The 14,216-nt window shown below is 44.0% G+C and overlaps 1 protein-coding gene across 1 annotated transcript in view; it reads left to right on the forward strand.

Moving 5' to 3' along the window:
- DHX35 (DEAH-box helicase 35) overlaps window positions 7,296-14,216 on the forward strand; it is a 68,378-nt gene continuing 61,457 nt past the window's right edge. The window contains exons 1-2 of the mRNA XM_018057865.1: window positions 7,296-7,351; window positions 13,808-13,941. Coding sequence (XP_017913354.1) covers window positions 7,312-7,351; window positions 13,808-13,941 — 174 coding nt within the window. The 5' untranslated portion in view covers window positions 7,296-7,311. The remainder of the gene's footprint in view (window positions 7,352-13,807; window positions 13,942-14,216) is intronic.

The raw sequence follows: 14,216 nt of genomic DNA on the forward strand, positions 1-14,216 counted from the left end.
CCAAACCTCAGATAAACATATTGTTATTCGAAATTATTTCCAGACTTAGATAATTTCCTATGTGCTATCTGTGACCCTCTCATCAGAGGAGCAGTTGAACAGCTCTTACTCCCAATTTTCAGGTGAAGGAGCTGAAGCTTAGATTAAGTAGCATATTCAGAGTCACATGATTGGTAAATGGTGACAAGCATTTAAACACAGGTTTTCAGATTCTGAGTTCAGTGCTTTGAAATGTGACTATTTCTCTACAAGGATTAGAGAAGCATTGGAGTACCTTTTTTTATTGTTAATTAAAACATGTATGGATGTGAGAGTTAGACTATAAAGAAAGCTGAGCACAGAAAAATTGATGCTTTTGAACTGTGGTGTTGGAGAAGACTTTTGAGAGTCCCTTGGACTGCAAGGAGATCCAACCAGTCCATCCTAAAGGAGATCAGTCCTGGGTGTTAGTTGGAAGGACTGATGTTGAAGCTGAAACTCTTAATACTTTGGCCACCTGATGCGAAGAGCTGACTCATCTGAAAAGACCCTGATGCTGGGAAAGATTGAAGGCAGGAGGAGAAGGGGACAACAGAGGATGAGATGGTGGGATGACATCACTGACTCAATGGACTTGGGTTTGGGTGGACTCTAGGAGTTGGTGATGGACAAGGAGGCCTGGTGTGCTGCGGTTCATGGGTTGCAAAGTCGGACACGACTGAGCGACTGAACAGAACTGAATTAAAACAATTTTTTTTTTGGCCACACTGCACAGCTTGTAGGATCTTAGTTCCCTGACCAGGGACTGAACCAGTTCCCTCAGCAGTAAAAGCATGTATTCCTAACCACTGGACTGCCAGGAAATTCCCAGATGCACCTTGAGAAATGGCAGTTAATGCCATGGTGAATTGAAAACATTAAAACTTGAGCTCATTCACAAACGCAGGTATGTTTGAAATTTCAATTATTAACAGGCATTCATAAAAAAGGATCTGTGTTCACTTTGGCAAATGGATCAGATAAAGTTAAACAGAATTCTTTGTTGCAGGACTACTGAGACTTTGGAATGAGGTATTTATCACCGTGACTTTCTCCGATGAGGGCAGGTATATGGCCCATCACATACCAATGACTTCAGAGCCCCTTTTTTGTGTGTGGAATAGGATGCAAAAACCCATTATTTTCTGAAAGCAATGCCAGTGATTAGAAATAAGAACAAGAGGGACTTCCCTGGTGGTCCAGTGGCTATGACTCCACTCCCAATGCAGGGGACCTGGGTTAGATCCCTAGTCAGGGAACTAGGTCCCACATGCCGCAACTAAGAGTCTTCATGCCAGAACTAAAGATCCCGCATGGTGCAACAAAGATCAAAGATCCTGTGTGCTGCAACTAAGACCAGACACAGCCAAACAAATATTTGTTAAACAAGAACAAGAGGTACATGGAATCCTAAGAAAATGGCCAGGATTGTCAGAGGAAGCAAAGCTTTTGTGGTGCTTGAGCTTTCTGAGGGGGAGATCTAAGGACCACCTACAGCAGTAGTCATCTGGGGTCCTCGTTCAAAATGTTGATTTGTTGACCCCAATTCCAGGGAATGGGAGGGTGAGTATGGCAGACTGTTTGGTTCAAAAATATGTGTTGCCTTGCATGTGGAAATGTCTGCTTCTCATTCCTTTGGAAGCAGGAATACATCCAGAACATGCTACATTAAAAAAGGAGCTCTCAGGGCTGCCAACCTTCCAGGAGAGGTTGAGTAGTAGTATATTTCTCCTACATTAGAAAAAAAAAAAGTCCCTCCCTGGGAGAGAGTTATACTTCTTCATCTGTTTAATGTCAGACTTAGCCATTACAACTTGGCAGTAAATATTTTAGTGTATATCTGAAAGATTTAAAACAAAAAGCATAATCACAATACCTTGATCACACCTAAACGTTTTGTAAAAATTTCCCAATATCAAATAGTGTTCAGACTCTGCTGTCTCATTATTTTCTCCCTGATGAGCTGTTTTAGCTAGCTATACAGTTTCAAGGTCAACCCAATCATATGGCAGAGTTGGCACTTGAAAAACTGAAGGAGTCAACTGAAGAGATGGCCACGCCACTTCTGTGGGCAGTTGGGTTGGGGAGTATCTATCTTTTCCTTACAGGATTCCAAGCAGCTGACAAGAAAACCTAACGTACAAGAATCACATAAGTGAGAAGTTACATGAGAGAAACCAGAGGGTGGGAAGTTAGGAAGGACACTGTCAATACACACCACCATGACTGACACACTTTGGGCAGAGCACACACTTTAAGCTTCTCAGTAGCCAAGGCAGAGAAGCCTGGTCAGATCCAGCACCCACAACGTCCATAAGATTAACTCCAGGTACAGGAAGAACAATTCTTGGCACCAAGATCAGGTGAGAATTTCTTAGAAGAATCCTTTTATAAAAATGATACTGTGAAGTATTCTGATGATAAACACGACGACAGATGTTCTGGGGTGTGCCCAAACACCAGACTCCACAAGGTGTTTGTCTAAAGCTAGAAAGCAGTTGAATGCATTCACACATAGGTCCGGTTTACGCCCCTGAACCCGGCCTTTCACTCTCCAATAAAACATACTGTTATCTTACCTGGAAAGCACCTGGCAGACGCCCTCCCCAACTCACCCTATTCCATAGATGCACAAAATTTCTCAGGCCTACATGATAGAGACTCTCCTAGTATTTAGCTGAGTCTCTCCTGGTGGATTCTCCACACCCCTACCCAGATTCCCGGAGCTGAGTAAACACTTGTTTATGCTAACACCTGTATGAACCTGATCATTTGTATGCAAGTGAACAAACCAGACAGGTTTATATATGCTATAAGTACCAGAGGGCTACACCTTAAAGTCTGGAAAATCCCTGTTGTAGTACAATTCAGGAAAGGCAGTTATGCAAAGAACTGTCTCTTTTCAAGCTGGGGGATAACGCTGATCTGGCTTCCTGAAGGAGACCCAAGGGCAGCTAGGATTTTTCTTAGGAAGCCAGGAATTCTAGTATAGTACATGAATACATAGGAGGCTACTGCTGCCTCCATTCCACCTCTGATAATCTCATTCTCAGAAGACCCTCTGAGGGACCATTCTGTTTCCAGTTCTCAGTCCATGTGGTTCTGGTGAAGCTGAGCACACTTGGGGAGTGTATGACCAGGTTTAAGCCAGTCAGTATGCCATATTTCTTTGCCCTAGTGATTGATTCAGGGGTGGATTTGTGCCCAGGTAGATGCTTTTGCCAGGAATTTTTGGAAAAAGGCTTGATGCTAAGAGGATGTGATGTGAGTTGACATGACCATCTAGTTACCATGTGACACCTGAGTCAGCAGGAGGCAGAATGTTATGATCAGAAGCAAGTCTTGATTATGTCCTAAGTGCCTCAATGCAGCTGTGTCTCAAGTCAGAATTACTTGGACTTTTAGATTATACGAGCTATTTTTGCCTAATAAAAATGAATTGGGTTTCCTATTACTTGTAACATAAAAGACTTTACTGGTACAATGATGAAAACTCCAAATCCTATGCCTCCTAAACATGGCCAAGACAGATGGGCTATATTTCAAAGCAGAAAGTACCAGTTAACCATCAGAGGCAGAGAAAAACTTCTATAATATATGCATGGAACATTTTGAGGACTATCTGTGGAAAATCTATCATTTGGAGGTTGCAAAATGTAACACGACCAAACTTTAATGCGATTGTTGGCATTGAGCTAGATACTAGGTGCCATCTCAAGAAACAATGAGTTTTAATTAGTAGTTATTTTAGGCCATTCTTTCTGAAATAGTTAATTAGGACAGATAAGATAGTCCATGGAGACCATTCCTAGTTTGTGGCAATAAAACCACTCATTAACATCTAGGGTATTACTTAGATGCTTTCTGTAGTAGAAGTCTTTGAAAGCAAAATGACCCATTAGAGACAGTTGGGCTAAGAGAACTTTCTGAGGCAGATAAACTAATTCTCATCAAGTAGAGCTAAACTCTAATGGTCTTAAATGGTCCATGTAGTTGAAAAACCACTGACCTGGGAATTAGAAAGCCTAAAGTCTAGTTTCAATTCTGATAATAAATTAGCCCGTTCATTCTGACCAAGTCCTTTCAACTTCCATAGGCTGTTTTTGTTTTCTATAAAATAAAGAATTTAGATGATTAAGTCTCCTCTAGCTTTAAGATTATGATCTGGTAATTTCCACATGGCCATTACACTCTCTCTGTAAACAGGAAGTCTTCATCTTATAAACAGTAGTTTATAAAATATAGAAATCAGGGACTTCACTGGTAATGGTTAAGATCCAAGCCTCCAATGCAGGGGGCATGGGTTCGTTCCATGATTGAAATTAAGATCCCAGATGCTACACAGTTCAGTTCAGTTCAGTCGCTCACTCGTGTCCAACTCTGCGACCCCATGAACTGCAGCACACCAGGCTTCCCTGTCCATCACCATCTCCCGGAGTTCACTCAGACTCACGTCCATCGAGTCCGTGATGCCATCCAGCCATCTCATCCTCGGTCGTCCCCTTCTCCTGCCCCCAATCCCTCCCAGCATCACAGTCTTTTCCAATGAGTCAACTCTTCTCATGAGGTGGCCAAAGTACTGGAGCTTCAGCTTTAGCATCATTCTTTCCTAAGAAATCCCAGGGTTGATCTCCTTGCAGTCCAAGGGACTCTCAAGAGTCTTCTCCAACACCACAGTTTAAAAGCATCAATTCTGCGCTCAGCCTTCTTCACAGTCCAATTCTCACATCCATATATGACCACAGGAAAAACCATAGCCTTCACTAGACGGACCTTAGTCGGCAAAGTAATGTCTCTGCTTTTGAATATGCTATCTAGGTTGGTCATAACTTTTCTTCCAAGGAGTAAGCGTCTTTTAATTTCATGGCTGCAGTCACCATCTGCAGTGATTTTGGAGCCCAAAAAAATAAAGTCTGACACTGTTTCTACTGCTTCCCCATCTATTTCCCACGAAATGATGGGACTGGATGCCATGATCTTCGTTTTCTGAATGTTGAGCTTTAAACCAACTTTTTCACTCTCCTCTTTCACTTTCAAGAGGCTTTTTAGCTCCTCTTCACTTTCTGCCATAAGGGTGGTGTCATCTGCATATCTGAGGTTATTGATATTTCTCCTGGCAATCTTGATTCCAGCTTGTGTTTCTTCCAGTCCAGCGTTTCTCATGATGTACCCTGCATAGAAGTTAAATAAGCAGGGTGATGCTGCACAGTGTGACCAAAATAAATATATAGAAATAATAAGTGGCATTTGTTTCATTTACCCTTGTATTTATGTATTAATATAAATCCTGTTTTGTATACTTGGGCCCTTATTGAAAATTAGACAAAAATAAAGAAGGGTCAGTGTCATTAAGAATTGAAACTATAAAGCATGGTGTTCACATATACATCACTCAGTGGGAACTTTGCTTTGAGTTGTAATAATATGATGCGTTTTCTCAGATGCTTCCAGTGTAACAGTGGAGACAGATTACAGTTTAACTAAATGAGTGTTAAATCACAGAAGCAGCACACAGGTTCTGAGTCTGCAGGAGAATACTGAAGTTGGGTTGTGAATTTAGAGAAGCCTTAGAGCTGACATAAGGATATTTTAAAGGATCAGTGGAGAATTTTAGGCAGAGATGATCATGTAAGGAACCCTGTTTTCCTTACAGAAATAAAGGGAATAGTTGGAAAATGTGTGTATATGTGTAAGTTCTGATTTTTTCCTCTGGTGAATTTGCTCTGAGCTATTGACAGCAAATATTGATTGCATGTCCTATGTTGTAGGCTACATTACATGTTCTCACATTTAATAAAAACTTTTTAAACTTCATCTTACAACTAAGATTAAATGACAGCTAGGAAAGGCAAAGTGAGGATTCCAAACTCTACTTGTCTCCAAAGCCTGATTTTTCAACGGCCATCATTTCTCTCCAGGAATGAGAATTTGCTTCACAGCTCTAGAATACATAGATTCTGAACTCTCTCATTTCCCTCCAATTAGCAGCCTACCCATTTATTATTTCCTCTACTCCAGCGTTATCAGCTAGTGGAATCTTTCTCAAGTAGGTTACTGGAATTTTCTGTAGCACGTTTCCAACGCAGTTTTTTAGGACATACCCTTAGATATTCTGATTCGGGATTGGATTGGATTGGGGGTCAGCATTGCGGCTCAGCATTGCGGCTCAGTGGGTAAAGCGTCTGCCTACAATTCGGGAGACCTGGGTTCAATCCCTGGGTTGGGAAGATCCCCTGGAGAAGGAAATGGCAACCCACTCCAGTACTCTTGCCTGGAAAATCCCATGGACTGAGAAGACTGGTAAGCTACAGTCCATGGGGTCGCAAAGAGTCGGACACGACTGAGCGACTTTCCCATTCCCATTTAAAACATGGGTCGTGAAACTGGAGGAAAAACTGGGCCTATGTCCTAACAGATCTACCCATTTCTAATTTATTTCAATCTATTCTCCCTTCTCAGCGTTACTCTCAGGGTCTCTGGAGACTTCCATACCGGTTTCCATTGTTTTTATTTACTGCTAATTATAAACTTTTTTTGGTTTTTCTTAGTTTGGCTGCCCCCAGTCTTAGTTGCTGCATGCAAGACCTAGTTTCCGGACCAGGGATGCAACCCAGGCGCCCTGCATTAGGAATGCCAAGTCCCAGTCACTGGACCACCAGGGAAGACCCCAAACACCACTGCTTATCGTGCGTTTACTCATTTACTCCCAGGACACCCTCGCCTCGCCCCTCTGGGACAGAAACTCATGAAAGAGACTAAAACTGCAATGCCTGGCCGCACGATAGGCGCCCAATATTTACTGACCCACAAAGTCCACTAGGTAGTTACAATTATCCTCCAATCGGAAAATGTGGAGGAGACTAAAAGAAATAACACACCCGGGATAGCTTACAACTTAATGTTAATTTGGGATGCACTGCTTCCTCGCCCACCGCGTACCGCAGGAGGCGACAAACTCTCGGACCAGCGGTCTGTTGCCAAGCTCAACCTTCCAGTAGCATGCCGCCGCCCTCCGGCCACCCCAAACTCCTAAGGCCACTCAGAACCCAGGTGCGCTACTCTAAAGAGGAAGAGAAGCGCGCCCTTCCCTTCAATATGGCGGAGCCGATCACATGGGTCTGGGGCGGGGCTGAAACGTAGATCACGTGGCTCTGAGGGCTGGTTACGGGGGCGTGGCCGTAACATGGCGGAACCTCGTAGATCCAGGCTCCTCACGGGCCACGCCCCCCAGCCCCTTTGGGGGCTGGTGCGCTGCGGAGGGGTGGAGCCTTCCTCGTGACCTTTCACCCCAGCATGGCAGCGCCCGTGGGACCGGTGAAGTTCTGGCGACCTGGTAAGGCCCTTGGCGGAACCCTAGGCAGATGCGGCGGCCCGACTTCGGTCTTGGCTCCACGGCTAGCCTGCTGGGGCCTGCGGACCTGCTTGCAGCCCTGACCTCGGCGGGTTGGCCATTGCCGCGCTGGTGGCCTCGGAAGATTAGGCGTGCTCAGTGGTCCCGAGGGATTCAGGGATCCGCCCCCAGCCTGGGCAGAAATTCTGTGTGACCTCGTTACAGCCTCTCAGCCTCCCCGGGCCTCGTTTTCCTCACTCCTGGTGCCTGTCTTGCCCAACCCGTGAGATGGGGAAAAGCTGAAGCGCCCACGCGTGTCCTTTTACCGCCCTGGGGCTACGCTGGGACTGGACAGGTGGTGCTGCTCTGGGTTTAGGAGTTCAGCTTAGGAAATCAGACTGCCTGGATTAGAATTCTAAGCTCTGCGGTAGAGTAGTAGAGTTCCTCTGAACAAGTTCCTTAGCCTTAGCCTTCTCATCTGTGAAATGGGAGGAATAATAACACCTATCATGTGGGCTAGAATAAGGAGAACGTGCGCGGGTTGTTTCACGTAGAGTAAGTGCTCGTTAAAAGGGAAAGTATCTTAGTCTGTTTTAGGGTACAGACACTCCCGCGTGTCTGCCAGAAGTGAACACTCTCCGTGTTGGCTGTCACCCACTTCCCGTCTTGCAGGCTAACACAGTGTCAGCCGCCAAATGGTTTGCTTGTTTTGTTTGAATTTACTCATTAATCAAGATTTTGTTGAATGTTTATGTACCAGACCCTCCCTCCCCTTCCATCAGTTTCTTGTGAAAAAAGTTTCTTAATCATTGCCAACTTACTTTTGTCCACCACTTGAACCTCTGTAGGTCTAGATGTGTAAAGTATATTGCAGCAAAAATGAAATAAGACAGAGAAGGGTAATACAGGGGAAGGTTTTCAAGGGTATTTTAGAGTGATTCCCTGAAATTCTGACCATGCATATCAGTGATGCGGAAGAAAACCCAAGCAAGGGATGTGTTAATTCTTTTTTAAAATCTTTAGTTTGTCACTTAACGAGTTTTATGATTCTGTGATTCAGCATTTCAAGTCCTCAGCCAATTATCCATTCTGAGTTTTATGTGCAGCCAAAACTAAGATCCAGTTAGGTAATGAGATACTCTCTCTTTTATTTCTTTGAGCCTTTAATAACAGGTCAGAGTGTTAAGTACAATAAAGGCCTGAATAAATTGTTGAAAATCAGGGCAAGATACTCTTTTGGTTAAAGAACATGGGATTACTCCCAGAGTTCTGTTCCATTGTTTAGTTCTTTCGCTGAAGTTTTACTTACTGAACACCTAGCCTTGTGGTCAGGAGACAAATATGGATGACAAGGCTCTGCTCTCAAGATTTATGCTTTCTCTCTCTCAATTGTAATATGAAGTTGGATATCCTCTTTAAGAGATTTTGAAGTGAGACAGAAAAAGGGAGTGGTAAGGAAGAGGCGCTCTACTAGGATCAGACTGTCGAGACTATCCTGACTGCCGTTTTCTAACTTGGTGATTTGGGAAAATCACAGTTACTCTATCTGTAAAATGGGCAAAGCACCTACCCAGAGGATTGTTTTGAGGATTCAATGAGAATACATGTCAAGCTCTTAGCCCTAGATACATATTTAACTATTATAATTCATGGAAATATTGGAGAGAGGAGGGCTTCCCTGGTGGCTCGGACGGTAAAATGCAGGAGACTTGGGTTCAGTCCCTGGGTTGGGAAGATCCCTTGGAGAAGGGAATGGCTACTCACTCGGGTCTTCTTGCGTGGAGAATTCAATTGTCAGAGAGCCTGCCAGGCTCCAGTCCATGGGTCACAAAGAGTTGACTGAACGAGTAAGCGCACACACAGATAGATGAGAGGGAGAGGTTGAATGTATGGATAAGATATCTTTCATCAAGACAGTGATTTTTTTGAGGTGAACACTGAAGCACAAATAAGACTTTGTGCCGTGGAGAGGTAGGAGAATGGAACTCTAAAGTGTGTAGCATAAACAAAAGCAGAGTGGGGTGGTGCCTCAGCAGTGTCCAAAACACCAAAATAATTGAGTAGCATGGAGATGCTTAGTGGTAGGGTATGTTTTGGGGCGGGGCTTCCCAGGTAGCTCAGTGGTAAAGAATCCGCCTGCCAACATAGGAAACACAGGTTCATTCGATCTTTGAGTTGGAAGGATCCCCTGGAGAAGGAGATGACTACCCATTCCAGTATTGCCTGGGAAATCCCATGGGCAGATGAGCCTGGCAGAGCAGACTGCAGTCCATGGGGTCACAGAGAGTTAGATGCAACTTAGCAACTAAACAACAACACAGCATGGGGCATGGTGGGACGTGAAGCCAGAATGGTGAGTAGGGGCCTCACTGTGAGTAGTCTCCATGTAGGAATTCGGATTTCGCTGTTTTTAAGCAGGAGGTAACATGATCTAGTTTATTTTGGGAAGATAACTGGCATTGATGTGCACAGTGCTTAGGGGAGGAAGTTAGAGTCAGGGACACCCTTATGAGAAGGTGCTACTAAAACCGAGGAGGTATATTGAAAACTGCAGTTCTGGCGTGTGAGCAGTAGGGAGGGACCTAATTGGAGAGACATTTTAGAGGCAGATATAGAGGAAGGTGAAGTCAGTAATGGCTCAAATTTCTGGGTTTGGTGACTATCTAGGTAAGTGGTTCTCAAATTTTGCTGTGTAGTTGAATCACTTGGGAAGCTTTTAAAAAGTCCTCCTATTCAGTTTTGCTCCATGGTGATAGATGAGAAGTTTAGAGGGGCTCAGAACCAGGCATCAGTATTTTTTAAAGATCTCCAGGTGATTCCAGTATGCATTAACGTTTGGGAACCATTGGTCCAGGTAAACTGTTTTGTCATTAATTGTAATGAATTTGGTGACACTTACTGGACACTTTGTGCTAGTCACTTTTACTTACTTACATCATCTTATTAAGTGGTCATGATGTCTTGTGATGGAGGTATTACTCTCGTTTTACAGATGAGGAAACTGAAGTTGAAGATGTGAAAATAAGATACGAGAAATACACAGTGAAGGTCAGGGAAGTGACTGAGACTGGGTGTAAGGGTAGAGGAATCCTGCAGGCCGGGAGTCACGAGCTCAGGTAGCTACAGGGGCCTTTTGGACAATCTAAATCAGTGAAGCGGCCAGGTGGAAGCAGTAAGGAGAGGTAGGGACTGTGGCAAACTCAACTGTGTCCTTTGTCGATTAGCCTGAAGCATACAATATCCTGTCTAAAGCAGGAAGCTGTGAGTGGTCCCACCCAGAGGTTGTCACATGGCCTCAACACCCAGATTAGAATGGTCAATTTTTACATGTTTTAAATGAACGATTTCAAACATTTTAACGATGGCATGTTTGGGGACCTCATAGTTTGTGATCTCTACCATTTGGTGATCTCTTCCTTAAGATCTTTGTATGAGCTGCCTGAGTTTTGTGTAGAAAAAAAAAATTGACTTGATTTTTTTAGTCCAAGTGAATCAGAAGAGCCTGGCCATTTTCCTTCCTTCATTCAACAGATATTTAATGATAAATCAGTGTTTGACCACGTGTCTGGCAAACACTTTATAGCAATAGCTTTGAAGAGTTTTTGATCTGATACACAGCAAGAAATGTGCCATGATCCAGCACGGACGCACAGGTGCACGCACGCGCAGGTGCACGCACGCGCGCGCACACACACACACACACACACAATTGAAGAGGGTTGTACAAAAACAACAGTGCTTTTTGAAATGCACTCTGATACTTTGTGTTTTATTTCTAGTTTAGCATGAACAAAGGCAGAGTGGGATGGCGCCTCAGCAGTATCCAAAACACCAAAATAATTGAGTTGCATAGCATATTAAAGAAGTTCATGAGTTTTATAACCCATTGATGGATCACCACTTAAACTGAAAAATTGGGTTAGAAGGAATGCTGAAGAGGGGGAGGGGGTGTGCTGTTATCAGCCTTGTTTTATAGATGGGGAGGTGAAGGCCTTTATAATTTATAAGAATTACAAACTTGTTACTCATTTAAGCACTGAGAATATTCCCAAGGGAAAAACAAACCCTAGGCAGCCAGAATGGACCATGGGATGTATAGACAGCCAGGAAGCAGTCCTAGTTTGGTTGAATGGAGTCTTTTGTATGGAGGAGACAGGCTCCTCGTTGATTGACAGCAGCTGTTCTTGTAAAAGACCTCATAACCGCATGTACCGAGGTGAACTTGGCTATAGGTTAGAGACAGGAGGGGTGGGGTAGTCAGGAAGACACCTGGGTGGATTAAATCTTGGAGTGGGAGGAGGTGAGACGTTGTAGGAGCAATGTTAAAAGATTCTAAGTGCGCTATAAAGGTTTAAAATGTGTTGAAAAGAAGAGAAGTCAGGATAAAAGCAGAGCTGATGAGGATAAGCTGTTTCTTTGCTCTAGTTTTCTTGAGTGAAGATCACAAGGAATTAATCTGATGTAGCGATAGCAGCAGCAGCGATAATAAGGGGAGAAAGGAAAGGAACTGTGTCTCTTCGAGTGCAGGCTTTGTTCCAAGTCCTGTTCTGTCTTTTATCTGGTTGAAAGGAAGGTCAACATTTTGGCAAAAACAATATAGTAGTGCCCCACTTACCTGATTTTTGACGGTCTTGGACCTCTGGAACACAGCTATGTTCCTAGAAACGAATGGAAAAGGGATCAGAGAACTACAGCGGTGATTCTGATTTTAGCTCTGGGGGTAGTCTCTGGACCTCCAGTGTTTTTGTGTTCTCATAAATTACTCTCCGGTGTATTTTTCAGGAGATGGAGTTCATAGCCTCTATTAGATTGTCAGGGGGGTTTGGGACCCTTCAAAAAATGTAAAAGTAAATCACTGGGCTAAGTATTCTGATCACAAAACCTTTGCACTTTTACATAGCATCATGGATTATGCATTCAGAAAACCTGGGTGATGATAGTATTGGGTAATTATTCTCGAAGTACCCCTCACAGAGGGCTGTGAACTTCTAGGGAGGTTATTCATTCCCAGAGGTGACAGTCTCTTGTGCTGAACAAGTCTTATTTTTAGAGATACCTTCCTTATGTTGAATTGAATTCTGAACCCTGTACCATTTACTTCAACTCTTGAGTCCTCTCTTGGGATGCATGAACAGTTGGGTGTGACAAATTACAGAGGCTGATCATAAAAATGGAACCCATGTTACTCCTCAGGCATTTTCCTTTTCAGGCTAAAAATCCATAGGACCTCAAACAGTTTTTCAAACAGGCAGTATGTGGCTTCCATATTCTTTTCCTCCCTGAGCTCCAGTTGGTTACTGTTCTTAACCAAGAAGCCACTGTGGTAGGACTTGCTGGGTGTTCCAGTGGCCAAGACTCCCTGCTCCCAACGCAGGGGAGCCCAGGTTCAATCTCTGGTCAAGGAACTAGATCCCACACACTGCATGCTGCAGTGAAGATCCTGCATGCTGCAACCAAGACCCAGCACAGCCAAATAAATAATTAAAAAAAGAAGCTATTGTGGGTATCTGGTGTTTAATCTGCCCAGCAGAGTAGACCAGCACTTCCTTCCCAACCACTTCAGTTCTGTGACTCAAATAGAAGCTGCCAATTATTGTAGCCCATTCCAGGGCCATGGTTGACTGGATCAGGGTCGGGGGGGTGGGGTGGGCAATGGCCTTAAACTAGGGGAAAGAAAGCCGTCCCCACCTTCCAAATAGCACACACCTGGGACTCCCGGTCCCCCTCCCTGGGTCTTTCTCCATCACCACTTCATGCTCTAAGTCTTCTTCCTTTGGAAGGAAGATTAAGAGAAGCAAGTCAGCTGCTCAAAGGTGGGGCCTGCATCCGTAGTGTTCACTGCTGTGTCTCTGGCACAGCCATCTTTGTTCGGTGGATGAGTGAGTGAATGATTGGTGGAGGAACTGTGAGCCTGAGCTCTGGCATTGGCTGTAGCCTTGATTCCAGCTCCTGTAGAGAACCCAGCCCCAGGAACTGAAAGGAGCTTTTTAAGAGGAGCAGAGAAAGAAGGAGAAAGGCCAGGCAGTGTTTGAGTCCCTGGTACCCCTTGACCCTGAACCTTGCTGCCATCCTACGGTGTTAGGATTCTTTGTTTGCTTCAGCTAATTCCGGGTGGGTTCCCACCACTTTTACTAAGAGTTTGGTAATAATCCCAGCCTGATGACCAGAACGCAATGCCTTGTCCTCCGTCACCTACAGTTGTGTGTAAACAATTTGGAGCCCAATGGGACTGCCATCTCCTTTGTTCTTGACACCAGCGTGATGTTTTTCTGTAGTCCCACAGGTACTTTTCTAAATGTTTTCCTGAAATTTCTCTTAGTGGTTTGAAATAAAAACGCATGGCTTCCATTGTATATCTTCGTCTTTGAATTTGTAATTTTCTCATGATTTTCCTGTTCCTTGTATCAGAGAATCTGGAAAAAAACAAATAAAAAACCACCAAAAACATTTCTGTTGCAGGTACAGAGGGGCCAGGTGTCAGCATCTCTGAAGAGAGACAAAGTCTAGCTGAAAACTCGGCAACAACTGTTGTTTACAACCCTTATGCTGCCCTTTCTATAGAGCAGCAGAGGCAGAAGCTGCCAGTGTTCAAGGTACATTGAATAAGCATGTTCAGTCGTTGGCCCGAAGCAGCCTGCGGTAGCTTTATACTTGGCACTGAAGTGAATAATGTTCCTCTTATTGTTAATGATCCTTTAGAATGCAGTGAGCTCAGAGATGGCCTATCTGAAGGGTGTCTTCAGAATGCTTGTGTGTTAATCTTAGAAATCTGGAAAGTCCTTAAGGTTTTTTTCAATTAGATCTTACATATTGGAAAAACTGGAAGAAATGAAGTGACATTCTTCTTTTCCCCTCTTTGCTTTCAATT

This window comes from Capra hircus, chromosome 13 (genome assembly GCF_001704415.2).
Source record: "Capra hircus breed San Clemente chromosome 13, ASM170441v1, whole genome shotgun sequence".
Classification (NCBI taxonomy): Eukaryota; Metazoa; Chordata; class Mammalia; order Artiodactyla; family Bovidae; genus Capra; species Capra hircus.